The sequence below is a fragment of the Folsomia candida genome, unplaced genomic scaffold, assembly GCF_002217175.1.
Source record: "Folsomia candida strain VU population unplaced genomic scaffold, ASM221717v1 Fcan01_Sc003, whole genome shotgun sequence".
Taxonomy (NCBI): domain Eukaryota; kingdom Metazoa; phylum Arthropoda; class Collembola; order Entomobryomorpha; family Isotomidae; genus Folsomia; species Folsomia candida.
This window is the reverse complement of record NW_019091195.1, coordinates 13,493,358-13,511,179: the sequence shown is the minus strand read 5'-3', so window position 1 is coordinate 13,511,179 and position 17,822 is coordinate 13,493,358. Positions and strand designations below refer to the sequence as shown.

Sequence of the window (17,822 nt, the reverse complement as noted above, 5' to 3'; positions counted from 1 at the left end):
ATACAAAAATTAGTACAAAATTCAAAAGACCTAGAGAATTTCCATTATTTTGTACTCTGAAAAATTGTACTGTAAAACTCCGCGAAATAGATGCGTCAAAAATTGAGACAAATCAACTCATGATATACGAAATGAACCTCCTTCCACAAAGTGTGTTTAAAATTTCAAAACTTAAAATTCGATATTTTTGACCCTTGACCTCGTTTACAACAGTCACCAGGCTGATGTAATCCGAAATGATAGTGATTTTTGAACTCCTCGCCTCAAACTAAACACGTCTGCAACGGTGCAAATAAAAATAAACATTTTTGACCTTTGACCTGGTCTACGTGGTCACGGGGTCTTCGTACGTTAAAACTGTGTCGATTTCTGAAATTCTCGCCCAAACCCAAGTCTAAAACAGTCGACACTTAAATTTTGACCTTTGACCTCGTCCTCTCGGTTATGGGTTGGTCGGAGGTCAAAAGTATTGGCGAATATGAATTTTTCGTTAAATTTCCTTTAAAATGATACCGCATATGAAAATTAAGGTAGAATTTTGCATTTACTTCACGCCAGGGTGACCTTGACCTTGACCACAGGGCGCCCATCTTCGAACTCGACCTAGGGTCAAAAATTAGAAACAAAATGGCGAAAACGGCGTCTGATTATATTGAGGCGTTCTAGAGATATCCTACTTGCCAACCCTTGACTCTTCCACAGTAGTACAAACTGAGCCCGTGTTTCAATTTGTCTACTGTAGACTGTAGAATTAGTACAAAAAGCTGATGACGTCATCATCTAGAGTCCACAGTACAGTCTACAGTCGAAGTACAAGGAATCTCTAACTCTCTAATGTCAACGCTCACTTTGGGGAAATTGTAGAAAACAGGCTGCTTACTGACCTTGCCAAGCGTGGAGGAAGCTAATCAGCACAGGATGTTGAGTTTCAAGGTGCTAAATATAGTTCCGAGAATAATAACTCTGTCTGGCTCCGGCTTGTATCATCCATAGTAAGCAGTCGACGAATAAACTTGGATGATAAATAAAACATGACGAGAGGACTGGTGCCTCGGAGAGAGAATAATATCGTCTCGGATTCGGAAATGTATAGAAATGCCCCCTTTTGATTTGACACGCCTGATTAAAAACGACGGCTGATAATGCCAAATGAGACCGACAAAGCTGTTCTGAGCTGCGATCTTTCACTTTGCTGTGTGTGTTGTGGTTTTGGCGAGTGAGAGGAGTGGCGAGAGTGAAAATGTAATACATGCACTTACAAAGTATGGATGAAGGGTTTGGAACCCGTTCAAATTGCTGCTCTGGTGAAAAGATTAGTTAGCTATGTATTTATTACGAGTACGTAGGTGCATGAACTGCATAATTTGTCCAAGTCCACAGTTGAGTGAGGCACTCACTGTCATTCTACCAATTCTGGCACTCTCACCCTGTACTCACTCACCTACACGTCCTCTTTAATAGGCAAAGCCTGGTTGCATAATTCACTCTCCTGTAATTCTTAAAGTGGTTCATTCTTCTCGGAGGAACATCGACTCTCCAGAACCCAGTGATGAGCTATACATATGTATGCACGAGCATGTGATCGTGGCATCCATTAGTTGACTGCTTTCCTCTGTAAGTGCAACTTTTATGCAGAAATAATCAACTATGAAATGAGAAAGTTTTTGCAGTATTCTAAAATGTTGCAGACACAAGCACTCGTAGACTTGTCTACTGGTTTGTGTGTTCCATAACCACGGACGTAGGTGCACTGCATTAAACTTTCTCCGCTTGTGTCTCTAAAGTTGCTTTGAGAACAAAATCAAACCAAAACCTTGAAGTCTGGCTTGGTCAGACGCGCCACGTCATGTACAACATATGCAAAAAATATGTTGCATCATTCCATCTTCAGAGTTTACCACACCATTTGTTATTTGTTCTTATGTATGGTGGCCTTAAAATTTTGAATGCATCGTAAAACTAGAAGGAGGTTTCAGTCTCTGACCTACGTTGTTCCTGACAGAGGCCAAACTGAAAGTTTTTCATACGACAAATTAATGATGACAACAAAATTCCTTCTACTGGTATGAATGACGATACACGTAATACTTTCTCCCAGGAGCACTTTAGCAGTAAAGCAGAAAGGATTCAGTCACATTGACGTTTGTGGAAAAACAGTCTCGAAATTGAAAAGGCTGTTGAATGTTCCACTGGACTTTTTCTTACGTGATCATACTGAACGCGTATGTCCCACTCCCCTCGTGTCATGGTGAAAGAAAGTGGATCATGTAACAAGCAGCAGGCTTTGCACATTTTTAGGCGTATATATTTGAGGCGCCTGTGAATGTAAGCATGTCCCACAGTAGAAACTTTGTTCATTCTCCTACATACAATGACCAGCTAGTGGTGACTGACTGGCTACTACTGCATCAGAATCAATTTATTGATTGCGTGTGACTTGTTTTGGTTTATCTTTTTAAAAGGACACCTGCCAACTTCAAGCAGTCATCAATATGCTTTTACTAAATAGCTTTACTTCTGCTGAAGAACCTCTTGTTTTACACAGCATGTGAGATGGACCACTTACGACTAATTGTGTTATGCACCTTACAAAAATATAAATTGAGTCGTATATGTACATAAATAGCTATTGTTCCCAGAAGGAATAAATAGAGCCACCTCGACCTAGCTCGCTTTCATTCATGGTAGGGCAGGTTTACATTTTGGGAATTTTGCATGATGAAAGGATGAAAGGAAGGAATAGAAAAATGTTTACCACATGCATGAGCACTTTCTTCGTTATTGAGAATTTCTAGTGAGGGGCCAGATAAACTTGTGATATGCTGCATTCCATGAAGAAATTCCCTTACTTGACATTAGTTGACAATAATTCTGAAGGCTGAACATATGTTTCCCAACCATCCTTTACATTCAAGGACTTCAAACACACCACGAGCCTGATCGCATTTCCTTTGATTTCACCAAACCCCAAAACCAAAATTATTGAGAGGTATAGATTCAGCTACATATATGTAACATGACATGCCACATGCCAGGCTGCACACACGTCCAGAAGGAGGTTCGGTTAGTATGCTGGGCAGAAGTTCGTATTCGTCGTAGTCATTGCCGTCGCCCTCGAATAAGGACCACGGAGGCTGGCAGTACTGATAAGCAGGTGCCACACTCATAGATGAGGGAAAGTTGAGACGAGGTTTGATGAAGGAACTCACGTCCGCTCCTAAGTGACGGGTAGTGGAAGGCTTATTAAAGAAAGTCCCAGATTCGTCAGGGCTGGTATGGGTGTAGAAAGTAAGCATACTTGCACATGCTCTGCCATAGCAAGTTTTCTCTGCACTTGACTCAATTCACTTCCGCCTGTGAAATTTCTTTATTCAGGTCACTGCCAATTTTAAGCGAGACGTGAAATTTTACTAAATTTGCAGCTTATTTAAATATATGTCTATTTATGTTCACACTTGACTTTTGAGACGAGATTTGGGGCCAGAATCTAAAAATATCGCATGAAAGTTTTTCAATTTACTTATTAAATTATTATGTCATTGTAGGAAACCATTATGGTGTGGATGAGCTCCAAGGTTGTATGTCAGTTGGTTGTGTTCGTCATCTCATTCGCTGATCCCAGTGTTCTTCTGTTTGAAACAGCTAGTCCCTATGTGTTCTTATCTCACTGGTGGATTTGTATGGCTAATCTTGCACCGTTTCAAGTTCATCCAACCAGGAGGACTCCGAATTCCTTTGAGTGCACACAAACACCGAGGCAGAGAGTGAACAAGATAAGATGAAAAAGCGGAATAGTGAACTTGGTCGCGCTGCTCACTGGCGGAACTTGATGGAGGTGAGGGAGTTGGGGAACAATGTCTCGCAGAAAAAGAAAACTTTCTCCTTCTGCTCTACTTGACACGGGAGAAAGCAGCCGCTAGACAGATATTTAGTCGAGCTGTGTATGTGTATAGGTAGTTTTTTGCCGTCACATTACTGTAAATTTTCTACACATTTGCAATACACATATATAACTACATATGTACGGTGCACATGTATACACACAAGCCTGATCTCTTTTTATGTTTTAAGTATTTGAGCAGCCTAGATAGATATGCATTGAAATAAACAAATATTTGTATTATTAGTAGAAGGAGGAGAGGAGAGCGAGAAAGGAAATGCTTGCAATTTAGATTTCTCTGCTAACTTGAAATTGGAACGGAAATTTATCGAGAATCCTTCCGCATGTCGTCAGCGAAAAAGGCGTGGGTGGCGGAATTGGGTTTAGAAACAAGAGATACATATATAGTGTTGATGGAGCAGTAATTGGATATCACGTCCTGACGCCTACTTTTCTTATTTGTCGAGATAAATTTTGCACTTTTGAAGTGATACTAAAACAAGTGTGTATCCAGCAGGATTTATGGTATACAGCGAGAACGATCATAATCTTAATTTTACTGACGGACGTACACAAGTGGGTGTACATAAGCTGGAGATGGTGATGCAGAGTGCGTTGTTTTCATATACTTTTCCACATACGCGAGCATGTACTTTCAAGGAATGAATGAATGCCTCATTTTTATAATCCATCCCTTGTGGTTGCAGTCGACTTATTGCACAACGAAAAGTCGAAAAGTTTTGGAAGCCATTATAAATTTCGTGGTGCAGTTTGAAGCATGAACACGGCTGTTACGCAATGATCTGCCCTCATCCGAGGTAATTGTCTTATCAGTAATGTTTTGATACCACATAGGGGCTCATTGATTGCACATAAGTGGTGGTGCCTTAGGGGGAGATTTCGCGTGTGTGTGCCTAGTTGAAAATATTTAGGATATGGAGCACTGCCTGCGCAGGGAGGAAAAAAAACAAAGAGAAGGAGAGAGGGACTTTCAGGGTCACTTCCCACTCGTGGTGCTCCGTAGTACTCGGCTGAACTTGTGATGTGATCTTGGAAGGAAAGCAGCAGCAGCAGCCGGGCATTTTCACATTTCCCTGAAGAAACACATTCACGGCTAGGTTGGTTTGGCTGCCTCAAGGCCTGGATATCTCTCCTTGGATCCTTGGCTTCCCTCCTCCTCTGATGATGAGGGTATCACTTTCCCGGAAAAATTCCGATCGAGATGCGAGCCAGCCAGCCAGCTCGAGAGAAACGTCTAAGGAAGGATAAGGAAAGGACGTGGATGGTGAGTGCGAGGAGTGGACCATTTGTTGTTGGCAGTAAGTAAGGGACTCCATCCAGACCCACCAACGAACGTGGCGGTGAATAGGTAACGATCTGCTGCTGCTGCTGTCTCCTCCAACTTGGACTCCAACTTTCTCAGCATGCCAGCACTCCCTCATGCTCAGATGTAGGTATGCATGTCTGCCTGATAGTAAACGTTGTAGCGACTCCGACCACCCAGCATCTTCAATCACAAACTCAACACCTAGAAAATGTCGGGCCTATAAAAAAACGCCCGTCCAGTTAAAATATCCCTTGCTTAAAATCTTTCTCGTATCGTGTTCGTGTGACTTAATTAGCAAGGTTGACACCCTTAATCTGTATCTAAAGTAAATTTTGGGCAATTCGCATGAATTTGATAATGAGTTTTAAAACGGATCGGATGCTAAGGGCCATTTCCATGCTAAAAACGGTTGATTTACTTTCACCAAGCGGACATTGGAACGTGTTTAGTTGCATGCATAGGACCTCATTGCTTTCGTGCCCAGTGGTGAAATTAAGCGCAGAGAGAAGAGGGAGTGGATCATAACTGTGGATTTCACGTCCCAACCCAAAGGATCCAGAACAGTTCGAATGGGGCCGAATGCAGGTTCTGGTGGAACAATGTGCCCATGGAAAGGTTTGAGCGAGCCGTCTCCGTGTTCAGTTCTACCCAATCCTCCGACGCAGCCGGTATGCGGTCCGCTCTGCCACGCGACGAGAAAGGGAAAGTGGACATGAGCCTTGAACGGGTTCCTCGTTTCATCACCTTTCTTATCACCACCCAGTCTCGTTTGTTCCACTCGCACTTATCCAACTCTGCAGCGGCTGCCTCTCACTAGTTGACAATGACAGTATTGATGAAGGGGAGAGAAAGTCACTGCTAATAAACACGGAAATCTACCTCTCTACTCGCTCTCTCACTCCTTATCTTATCCGACTTTCTAACTGAGTTCACTCCAGCAGTGTTGCATTAACTCATGGTCATGGTATCAATGGACGGGCCATTTCTTGACCCTTTCCACCTCACAAATCCTTGTTGCTGCTGCTGTGGGACTGTTCCTATAGCCAATGGCGTTCGCACCGTGGCCATAACCTCCATGGTAAGAAATAATCCCATTCTTTCTGCAATTGTTCCTTCCATCTTACAGATATCGCATTGCTAGATAAATTCCCAGGCTACCCAAATCCAAACATAACAACTTATCTGGAAAGTCAAGCAAAGCAATGATTTTATTTGCATTTTGTTCAATGCCCTTCAGACAAGGCAAAAATTCCAACAATGTAACGTTTATTGCCCATTCAGAAGAGGGACCCTTTTGGAGAAAGAGCAATAATTCTATTCTACAAGGTTTTCCCACCCACCCAGCAGCATAGTGCAGCATAGCAAAATGAACAGAAAGCTCAGGTCTCAACTTCCTTCATCGCATATTTCTCAACCCACGCCGAGAGAATTAAAAGAAATAAGGTAGAAAGAGCGAGGGCTAGATCCTCCCATTTTCGTAGCAGAAACCAAACTTATTTTCTTTTCTGTTTCTGCATGCACAAATACTTTTACGGTGTTGTGCGTAAGAAAATTCACTGTGGTGGGTGGATCATGGGTCGTGGCAGACAAAGGCAAGAAAGCAATAAGGCACAAGTTCTCCAACTTCTCAATGTCAATGAGACAGTTCCGGCCCCGGAGAGAGAAAGTCTGAATTTTATCACGCCTTTTAAAGTAATGGTCACATAAACCAACTCTTTAATTGTTCTTGATAAACCGCGTGATGAGACGGGAAGACTGTGTCCCATTTTTGGTAGTCGTGCTTCATACCGTTCATTAAGTTTACCGGAAATAAGTTCTTGCTTTATATTGAAGTAACTGAATTATTTATCAGATAATCGCCGCGATTTATGGGATGATGGGGATTTGGTTTGCATGTAAGTTGAAAATTTATGGAGCTGTACTGCATAAGTACGATCAAGAAATTGTCATTCAATTTGTAATACGAGTTTCTCATTTGTGATTAGTCAATGCGCTAATCCCTGCCGATACCAACAACCTCTTTATAAAGGAGGGGCTTAAGGCCGGGGCGGAAATTAGCACCTACAATAACCACAACCTCATCGAGATTCTCCTTATTTGTGCAATTGTAAGAACATTTCTCATATGTTAATCCAGTCTACAAATTTTTTTAGATTAAAAATGTGGCTTAAATTTTTTTGTACGTTACAGACTTCACTAATAAGCGGGATTATGCGGTTTCTTTCCTCGCTATTTCTACTCCGCTCCATTGAGAAGGTGAGCCCGTTTTCTTTCTATTAATAAGTAAAACCTGTTTTGTCCTAAATATGTGCGTACATATTAAGATATAAGTTCAGGAAGACATTGGGTCGATTTTTTTGTATTCGGTTGAACATCATGTACTGAAGCGATTTACGTATTTATATAAGTGCTCGTCTTATCCAATAATGTTTATCGGTTATGAAGCCGTAGTTCTAAACTGCCCCATTCCGCAAAAAATAATAGATACGACTGATGCCCTTTCATGTATTTGTTTACCAAGAAACAGACTCACGTCACCCATAAAATTTAGCACACGTAAATATCAACCTGACATTTATAAGCCAAATGTGAACGGACAATGAAGACTGCTCAATCTATCGTTTAATATTAAACTTGAGTAAATAGGCACAGGTTTATTTTCAGTGGAGCATGTGATGCTGACTTTCTCCGGTGGAAATACTTCACAGAAATTTTAAGTGAATGAGGTTTGGCTAGAATTTTTGACTTCGTCTTTTTCACATGCAACCCATGGTTCATAAACTATCCTAAATACATGGGAGAAAAACCTATTCTATGGATTAGAAGGAATAAAACAACGCCGAGTATTCACTCCAAGAAGTGAAACTTGGTATGATCAAAGAATTTCAGTCACAGGAAGTTCGTGTCATTCACTCGAAACCAATTTTCTTGATCGAAGTGATGTAGAACATTCTCCATCGATGCTCTGCTACTTTAGTTAAATGTTTTTCACATTGGCTTGTCATTTTATTGCGCAGGAACATTTATAATAGGAATATTTATAAACTATAATGATATGAGGCAAATGCAACATTTGATGAGCCGGATACATGGTGCATATAGATATTTATATGTATGTATGTAGATGGGCATTGTGAGCCTCGAATTTCGACGTCTTCAGGTTTACTTTCCAAAGTTTACTAGAAAGGCGCATACATAACAAAGGAAATTGTGAACATTGGTTCGACATGAATCAAGTGTGCAATTGAAAGGAGATCCATCTTGCTGCAATGAATCTTAATGGAAAGCGTGCTTTTATGATGAGACAATTTCATGTCTCTCCGTTGTTTCAACTATATATTGCTGTTTTAAAACAACGAGTTGGTTGGCTAGTTTTAGAAGGACGAAAGCGTGTCAAGTAATCGGCATGAAGTCAGCATTAGTCATTAAGCATTCGTCTCTAAGCAAGCAAAGTTGTGCAAACATCTAATATTAATATCAACTGCTTGGAAACTAAATAAGTAAGCTGGACAGTTTTCTCTTTCAAGTGGTGGTAATTTGGTACAAGGCGTATCATGCTTCACATAGCACCAAAGCACGTAGGTACTTGACATGCAGCAGTGCCATTTACTTTAGTGGAGTTCAGTGTAGGCGCTGAATGATATGCGTCTGGTGTACGAGAGTTTTGTAGCCAGAGAAGCAGACGGGTTTGATCGAGAAGAAAGTTGTTTGGGCCGAGAGCTGGCTTAATGTTGATGCTGATGCTGATTGTAAATTGTGTCAGAGTCCAAACAAGATTCGCATATTCTTGTCGCTTGAGTGAAAGTACCAGTTTCTCACATTTCTCCTCTTCATGATGTCTGCCGAAGTTGTCCACGACGGGTTACTGGTCGTGATTCTTACAGCACGCATAACAGATTAGTTGCTTATTTTCAAGGTTGTGAGAAGGTTTGAAGAAAAATCTCCATAGATTGATACTTGAGTCGCAAGTGAGGAAATTCAAAAAATGCGAACATAAAGCGAGAGAGAAAGCAGAGTGACGACTCGTGACGACTCTTCATGTTACGACGACGAGTAGCAAGTTTGTCGGCTGCTGGAAATGGTGGTGTGCGATGGGATGAGGAAATTTAAGGCTCCAGAGACGCATCTATTTATGTTTGAGGGGATTTCAACTGAATTTCGTCCAGTGTGGTAGCCTCCACTGCATGCCCATATTCTCGCTCTTTTAGACTCTGGATAGTTCAAGTCAAGTTACTAATGTCATTGTGAAATATTGACTTAACCAAGTAAATTCAAATGTTGGAGAAAGCGCAAAAGCACGGTCGACCGAAAATCGCTAGCTGAACGTATTATTTCTTGCACCAAAACTTTGCATGCATTGGTTTTGTTATCTATACATGGGTTAGTCCAGTTGTGCTAACTTTCATAACATTCCGAATTTTCAATATACAGCACGTAATAGTTCTTGCACGGAATTATTTAGTCCAATTTCATCAGTAAGACTTAAATACATATGTTACATGATTAAATACGAAAATTCCGTGTGTGTGCATACAGACTTGCTTAAAAATTGAGCCAAATATGAGGTGCATGTTTTGAAGTCATGCATTAAGATCTTGTGCCAGGCATAGTCTTATCCTTCATCACAGCCGTTTTTAATTATTCCGGTTACTTCAAAGTCATGAAAGTGGCATTTCAGCAAACATTCCTGCATTATCGTATATTTCATGAACATAAAAACTGCTAATTTTCAGAGAGCAAAATATGTCTATTAACACTGCCAAATGACTTTCTGTAGAACAACTATGAAATATTCCACGAAATCTGATTTACGTTTTGACATTACAGGAAACCAAAGCACCTGCAAAAGTATGGGTCGTTATCCATTACTGTCTGATCATCATCGTGACGGCCATAGTTTTAGGGGCATCGCAGAAAAATGATACCTTGTTTAAAAGTTATTCCATCAAAGCTTTTCTCATTTTCGCTGGGGTGGACTTTTTCTGTCTTCTGTATTTCCTCTGGGTCATCATTGGTTAGTCGTTTTTTCTTGAACACTAATATCATTATTTCCATGAATTAAAGTTTTCGTTTACAAATTGGTAAGATAATCGAATGAACTATTCCAGTGTATGTCAAGGAAGCCGTGGACATGCCAGGCTTGTGATGCTCCTGACCCAGAAAATGGACCCTGTGAACTCACCATCCCTTGTTTTCCTTCACTGTTCCCTCTTCTGTTCTCATTGCAGGATTTCATCAACTCAGGACCCAGACCTAGAAACCCAGCCGACTGGAACAAGCCACCAGAAATGTAATGTTTCCCGTCTGATGATGCTTATTCCCATCCAAAAAAATTTTATGTCGTCACAGGTTGTTTTATACTATTATTTGAACTTGCTAAATTGGACTAGAAACTGAGTACATCGATCCAAATACATGGGATACCCAGGACAGCGTCATGTGAAAAAATCTCGTTGAACGAGGACACATGGTGAAAACACGTATGTATGTAGCAAGTTAGTCAGTACAAGCACACCCTCATATTCTATCATCATCTATTCCGAGTATTCATGCACTCGAAGATACATATTCTAATATTTGCACAACAAAACCTCCAAGGACTCGCCTGAAGTAAAGTCCTAGTCAGCGGGCAAAAAATCTAGAAACAAAGAAAGGGAACAGAGGCCAGTTTGTTGTTGTCAACTTTTATTTCCCCATTACGGTCAATGGATGTGTGATGTCATCTGAGGAGAAAACAAATGCATGGGCGAGATGGAACAGACACAACGACGGAAGTGTAGTCTGTCGAAGCCCAGAACTGCTTCTTTCACATGTTAAACTTGTGAATAGTCAGAAAGAGAAAGTTTTCTTCCTTCCTGCTTTCTTTCCTCCGCTCCATTCAATCATTTTGCGAGCAAGGCAGGGATGATGGCGACTTGTAGACCACACGCTATGCATTTATATGTCACAAAATTCATCCCAAACTGACTGGAAATGGATGGAGTAAGTGGTTTGTGTATTATCTGGGGTGGATTCCTGCAGAAACAGAGGAAAAGGGGAAGTGAGACGACGACGACGACGGTCGACAGAGCTGGCAGCTCTCAGTTTCACTTTCCTCTTTCCCCTATTGTATTTTACTACCCAGTTGAGGAAGTTGAGTGCTGTTTGCTTAGTCGCATATATACGTATGCCCAGAGTTCTGTTCTTGTCCTTGTAAGTAGTCTAAAGTCAGAGGTTTACAACTTTTGACCATGCCCAAGTTTCGGCTTGACGTGCACGTGTCGGTTATTCTATCGCATAGCCTGCTAGAAGTTTTTATTTACTAAAAATGCTTAATCAACAACGAGTTAGAAAAGTTACATTTCAGCTTTCACCCAGAAAATCTCTAAACTTTGCTGTAGAAAAATTTTACAAAATTCAGATTTTGTTGTTTCCTTCTTTTCTCACTGCTACTCAATATGCATAAGGTCGCTCCAGATTGAAAGCACTGGATAATGTACAGCATATACATAAATATATACACAGGTATTAATTTTGAACAATCAGGGGAAACAATAACACTGACTTTTCAATTAATCCAGTAGCAAGATACAAATTCATACAAACTGACGATGTTAACTGAAATTATGATCTGCATGCAGAAAACCAATCTCAAAATAGTTGGAAAGAAATTGAAGTTTCAATTTAATTGAAGTTATTACTGAAAAAACTGTGTAACAATTTATTTTCAAGATTTAATTTTCGAAAAATATTACAATATTTACGAGTATACTATACTACAGTTCCGTTCAAAGTTTCATACCAAGAATGGTGAAAAATGATTTGTAGATTATGTGTACACACATTTAGGATATTGCAGAGCTGGCTTTGCAATATCAGATTTAGCAAACGTTTAAAAAAATCAGATATTTTAAAGTTTAATGTCTTCTAATAATGTTCAAAATACTGAGTGCACAGATCTGTATACATAGTTTACCCATTTATCTGTATCCACACTTGTCTGAATGACAAACGATAGTATTTTGATATTCTAGTTTTATTCTAGTTCCATTCATGAGTACTATATTATAAAATTTGGTGTGGAATTTGCACAATTTGACATGTGAAAATATTACTGAAAATATTATTGCTGCCAACAACAGGTTAGAAATGGAGGTAATGTATTTATGGCTGTTTATGCCAAAAACAGACTTTTCCTCAACGTGTACATGTGTGCACTTACTCCCGAAGCTGGAAACGTTTGCACGATTGCATGTCAAAATTCCATATTTAATCTCTCTCGCTAACAATTCACAGCCTTGATTCGTTCGAGGCAATAAGTTCAATGTCCTTTTTCTGCTTTAAGCCACTTCTGCACACGTGTATCCCCAATAACCACAAATGAAACTCCTTACCACACTCACTCCTTATTACCACCATACAATCCACAAATTATGGTATCGATTAAAATGGCGATGATATTTCGATCAGCCATTGGCTTCGGAATCCAAGTACGACAATGGTTGTCGACACTTCGTAATATGCATTCAAACCAAACTCATGCCCTCTAATAATGTACACCTTATATACAAATACACATTTATATGTAAATAACAGAGTTAATTGTTCATGTGTACTAAAACTATATAGTCAATACCTCATTATTGTATATATTATGTCAACGCCCGGATTGATTGGATACAAAGTAAATGAAAGCACATAAAAATGTACCTAATCTATAGTTGTAGCATACATACTTGTAATCAGGAGAAAGTAATTAATGGGTCAGTTTTCCATGTACATGACCTCACATAAATACGTTAACATATAATGTGGAATCACACCTAATGCCAAATTGTTCTGCGTCCAATCCACGACGAAAATTCAAGGAAATTCCTCCTCCTTAATTAATTAATACGGTTTTACTAAATAGTATAGATGTCAAATGTTGATTGGTAAATGCTCGTGCTAACAAATTCAAACTAACATTTCAAAGTGTACCTGTACAAAAGACACAAATAATGTTGATGAATGGAAATAAAAATAAAAACAATTACAGATTAAAAATAAAGCGTATGATACGTATTTATTATCATACAAGCCAAACCTGTTTTAATTGACCACATAGCGTTACATACAACATTAAATCTGACGTGTGCCGTCGCACGTGACGACATTCACGACTGGAAGAATAGAAAATCTTTTTGAGAAAAGCATCACTTAGACGATCATATGCAGCCAATTATTTGCAACTCATTTTATGTAGTGCTACGTAATATGTATGTACTGGAAAACCAAGAGAGGATTTTGTTGCGCCTGAAGAAATGTGACATCGGCTCAGGACGAGTCAGGACCAGCAACGCTAATCCACAAGCTCGACAACCTTCAATCTTTGAAATGTGGTATTGGATTGCCAACCTGTGACCTTTTGCTGCTCTCGAGTGCCTTTCATGGATTTCTGCTGCAATTAATCTGACACCAGACATTTGTTCAGTCTCAGTTTCTGTAATCTGAGGCTTGATATTGTTCATTAGTAAAGCCGGCTAAAATGTACTCACAGCGTGCGATTTCAGGAAATTTAACACTGAAAACTTAACGACCCAGGAATGACGAATGGGCAGAAATACAAAAGAATTAAAAATGCTAATTTTCCATACATAATGTATGTATATATATGTTGGGATTCCTTTAGTTTCCTGTTCCCATTGCTCTTCTTGACTAAAAATGCCTAAAGTGTATATAATCCAGAGAGATTGGATTTTATATGACTCGTTGTTTCATATCTTCACAGCTCTCTGTTAACTTATTGCACCTGCAATGATTTGACGGTGTCAAATTACTGCCCCAACTGGCTTTTTGTTAACACGAAGGAATAAGTGTGATGAGCTATTGAATGATGTGTAGCATCATTGTCCGATGTTTCCCCGATCTCTCCGATCGTCCTTTCAGCAAGTAATTAGTCATTCACTAACCATCCTCTTCATGGTGCTGGTACATCGCTGAGGAGGAACACTAGCGATTATTTAGCACGTTGCCATTTCACATTACCAAGAATGAATGATATCAAAGTTATGTCGAAACATTTCTCATGTTCATCACAAAAGAAAAATTGATGTTGGTGTCCAATTCATATTGAACCCAAGAAAAATGAGCAATGCAAGGTCGGTCGATAGGTCGGTATTATTTACTGCACAAGGTGGAGTAAATAATACCAATGCCGACTCTAGTACGCTTAAACAAAATCAGTGACTCAGTGCTCTTTATACATAAAGAGCTATTGAGGGTATTCATTATTTCTTCGTATCCTTAGTATTCTTCGTATCGTAAAATAACTTACGAAGCTTACGAGATTTTGTAAGCGTCGTAAGATTTTGTCATCGAAAATCACGTTACTACGCTTACGATTTTTACTAAGCTTGACCCCTTGTTTTTTCTTCGTAAACTATTTTACGATACGATGGATACGAAGAAATAATGAATACCCTCATTGTTAAGTTCTGGCTGCCTGGCTGGCTGGGTCCCTGTGGCTCTCAATGCAACTCGCCCCACTACTATTGAATGGAGTTTACGCAACCAGCGTGTGCTCCGCTACACCATTGAGCGTACCCATGGTGACTCTGCCGCGACACTTTGTCTCTATCTTCTTGCAGTAGAATTGTAAACATACCAGCAGCATAAAATTCATATCCTATTCTCTGGAATTTTAACTTTTTTGCTATGCAGTCACCCCTCCCTCTGGAAATTTGAGTTTTTTGTTAGTTAATCACCCCTCTCTCTGGAAATTTAAGTGTTTTGTTTTTTAGTCACCCCCTCTCTGGAAATTTAAGGTTTTTGTCATTCGGCCACCACATCCTGTGGAAATTTAAACGTTTAGCTATGTAGCCACCCCCACGCGACGGGAATTTAAGTAGTTAGCTATGCAGCCACCCCCACGCGACGGGAATTTAAGTAGTTAGCTATGCAGCCACCCCCACGCGATGGGAATTTAAGTGTTTACCTATGCAGCCACCCCCACGCGATGGGAATTTAAGTGTTTAGCTATGCAGCCACCCTCACGCGACGGGAATTTAAGTAGTTACCTATGCAGCCACTACAAGAGGGGGAAGTCAAATTGTTCCGTGATCAGGGAAATTGAAATGTATGATTTGATGCACGTACATATGTATTATGACAATGGACAAAGTCTCCACTGGGAATTATTTGAAGTGTAGCGTAGGGGATTTTGCGCTATGGGCACACCCCCTCTGGGAGCCTAGAACCCGTTCTTGAACGGGCCTCTACTCTAGTTGAAAATAAAATCTGACGCATTTGAACAGTTTAGCTCCCTGAAACTCAAGGTTTTTCCACCTGGTGAGCTGAAATTCATGAAAGGAAATGCGGAGAAAGTGCAGATGCTTAAACCGAGAAATATATGTACATACTTGTGACAGAATGAATTTTATTTTATTTTCACTCTTCTAGCCCGAGTCAGGGCTTATCATGTCCATCTGTGGGTCTATCCGTCCTTCTTACGATAACTCTCGTTAAACTTATCCTACCGACTTGAAATTTTATACGCATGTGGTATGGGGCAAATGAGGAGTTAAATTCAAAGATGAAAAAATTGGTCAAGTGGGGTCGATCGTTGGTGAAGAATATTTGTAATTGTCGTAGAGGGCTGATACTCGGGACATTGGTCATACTTGCGTACTAAATATTACAACAATCAAATTATTATTTAATTAGAAGGACCCAAGGGTAATGTAAAATTTATGAATATTTTTATGAGAGGAGCAGGTGGCACATACTGATTTTTGAAACTGGTCGAAAAAGCTGAAATTTTGCATGTTTGATTATGGGAACATTTTTGAGGATTGCGAACAGTAGTTGGTTCGAACAGTTGGGTCATCTGACAAAATTTATAGGTGGACTCTGAATCGGGCTAGATCATTGTTCTGTACATAAGCATGGAATAGCAATCCTTACAAGATCGCTCATATATGGTACATAAGTAGATTTTTTTGCTGGTGATTGTTGTTGCCCCTGTTGTTGGCTGACTGGCTGTGAGTTTGTGCAAGGTGGAACCATTGTAAACAGGTCTTTCTGTTCGAACCTCTCGGCTTGAAAAGGTTATGGTTGATGTAATGAGAGTTACGAGATTGAAGTTTGAGAGGAAAGCACTTAACTGAGCAGTTGAAACTTGCCGATTATTTAACATTCCTTCACCCTGTTGAAAACGTAATCGAAAATATTTTGTGATTTTCTCCAGCTTGCATAAGTCTGCAATTTCAAGTTTTCAAGGAATGAAAAAATAGGCTTGATTCATAATCCAACAGTTGAAAGTGGTTGCCTATCATGGCCCATAAACGTGTCGACTTCATTGGTCAATTGACTTTATTTATTTGTTTATTCCACTTGCTTTCACCACTGAGGAGAGGATTTCTTCTCAGGTTTTGATTAATAATTTGGACACTATTGCAAACGATGAATGCTCTAACGTTGGCCAATACATGTTGGCTAAGGTTCAAATTTCGTCCATCTATTTTCTAATAGCTATACACCCTTAGTAGTCAGCTCAAATACCACTCAACATTCCTTTCCTTGCAGCAGGAGGGGAAGAAAGGACGGGGAGAAAGTCAACGAGTTGAGCTGAATTGTCTCGTCATATTATGTAATTCCACCATTTCCTTTGGTGTCATGACTGGCGAAGGATATTTGCGTCGGAACGAAGAACGAGGTCAACATGCTAGAATTATCAATCAATAAGTTGTTATAGATTAGATTAGTCTTTATATTCTTTTGGTTAATAAAGATACAGATATGTGCATGGTATGCCCAATATATCACTTTATGTGTACAATGGAACACACTGCACTGAAAAGAATTATTTTGGTGTTATTTTTGAAAGCTTCATTAGTGGTATGTTCTACGCAGCAGCATTTACATAAATATACTTGGGATTAGCTTATGCAATGGAATAATGTTTTACGTAATACTCAATCTGTTATTATGTCCTACTGCCGTTCTACATACGTACAAATGCACAATGTGCATTGCACATATTTATTATGTACTTTTGTTGCAGATATACATATGCATATGTACAGATATATATATAGCTTATTACTGAAAAATCCAAAATACGAAAATATGAATGCAGAGAATTTGTAATCCAACCAAACAGTACCTTCTGTAAACACTTAGCATTTATTCTACAATGTACTTCAGCCTATAATTAAATGCCGTATTGTTGTAAATGCACGTTTCGACTCAGTCAGAAGTGCTATTGAGATGCTATCAAAAAGGTAATAGCGGTTGTGGTGACATTGCGTACATACACGCATATCTGAGCATACTCCATAGTTTCCGACCCACTATGTACATATCATTTAGACTTTCGTGTGTATGTGTACTTTGTGTAGCACTACATGTGCGCAATGACCAGCCAAATTCTGGCCAGTGGGAAAACTTTCAAATGAAAGGAACATCATTTGTTCAGAAAGACACGGAGTATGGCGATTTTTTGCAGCAAGCGCTAAACGGCATGTAGCCCACAAAGACCAAAAATTTCCTTCATTCTGTTCGTTCAGCAGCTTCCTCCAAAGTCAGACTAGAACAAAACCAGAGCCACATCACGTATCCGGGAGACTGTTCCTGCTACACACAGTTGCTTCAAAA

At 39.7% G+C, this 17,822-nt stretch overlaps 1 protein-coding gene across 1 annotated transcript; it reads left to right on the top strand.

Annotated features, from left to right (window-relative positions):
- The first annotated feature begins 5,797 nt into the window (after positions 1 to 5,797).
- LOC110847612 lies at positions 5,798 to 13,223 on the top strand. Its single transcript, XM_022094587.2, has 6 exons — positions 5,798 to 6,285; positions 7,060 to 7,102; positions 7,193 to 7,314; positions 7,398 to 7,463; positions 10,035 to 10,221; positions 10,316 to 13,223. The coding sequence occupies exons 1-6, from the start codon at positions 6,163 to 6,165 to the stop codon at positions 10,351 to 10,353; spliced, it is 579 nt and encodes a 192-aa protein (XP_021950279.1). The 5' UTR covers positions 5,798 to 6,162; the 3' UTR covers positions 10,354 to 13,223.
- The last annotated feature ends 4,599 nt before the right edge of the window (positions 13,224 to 17,822 follow it).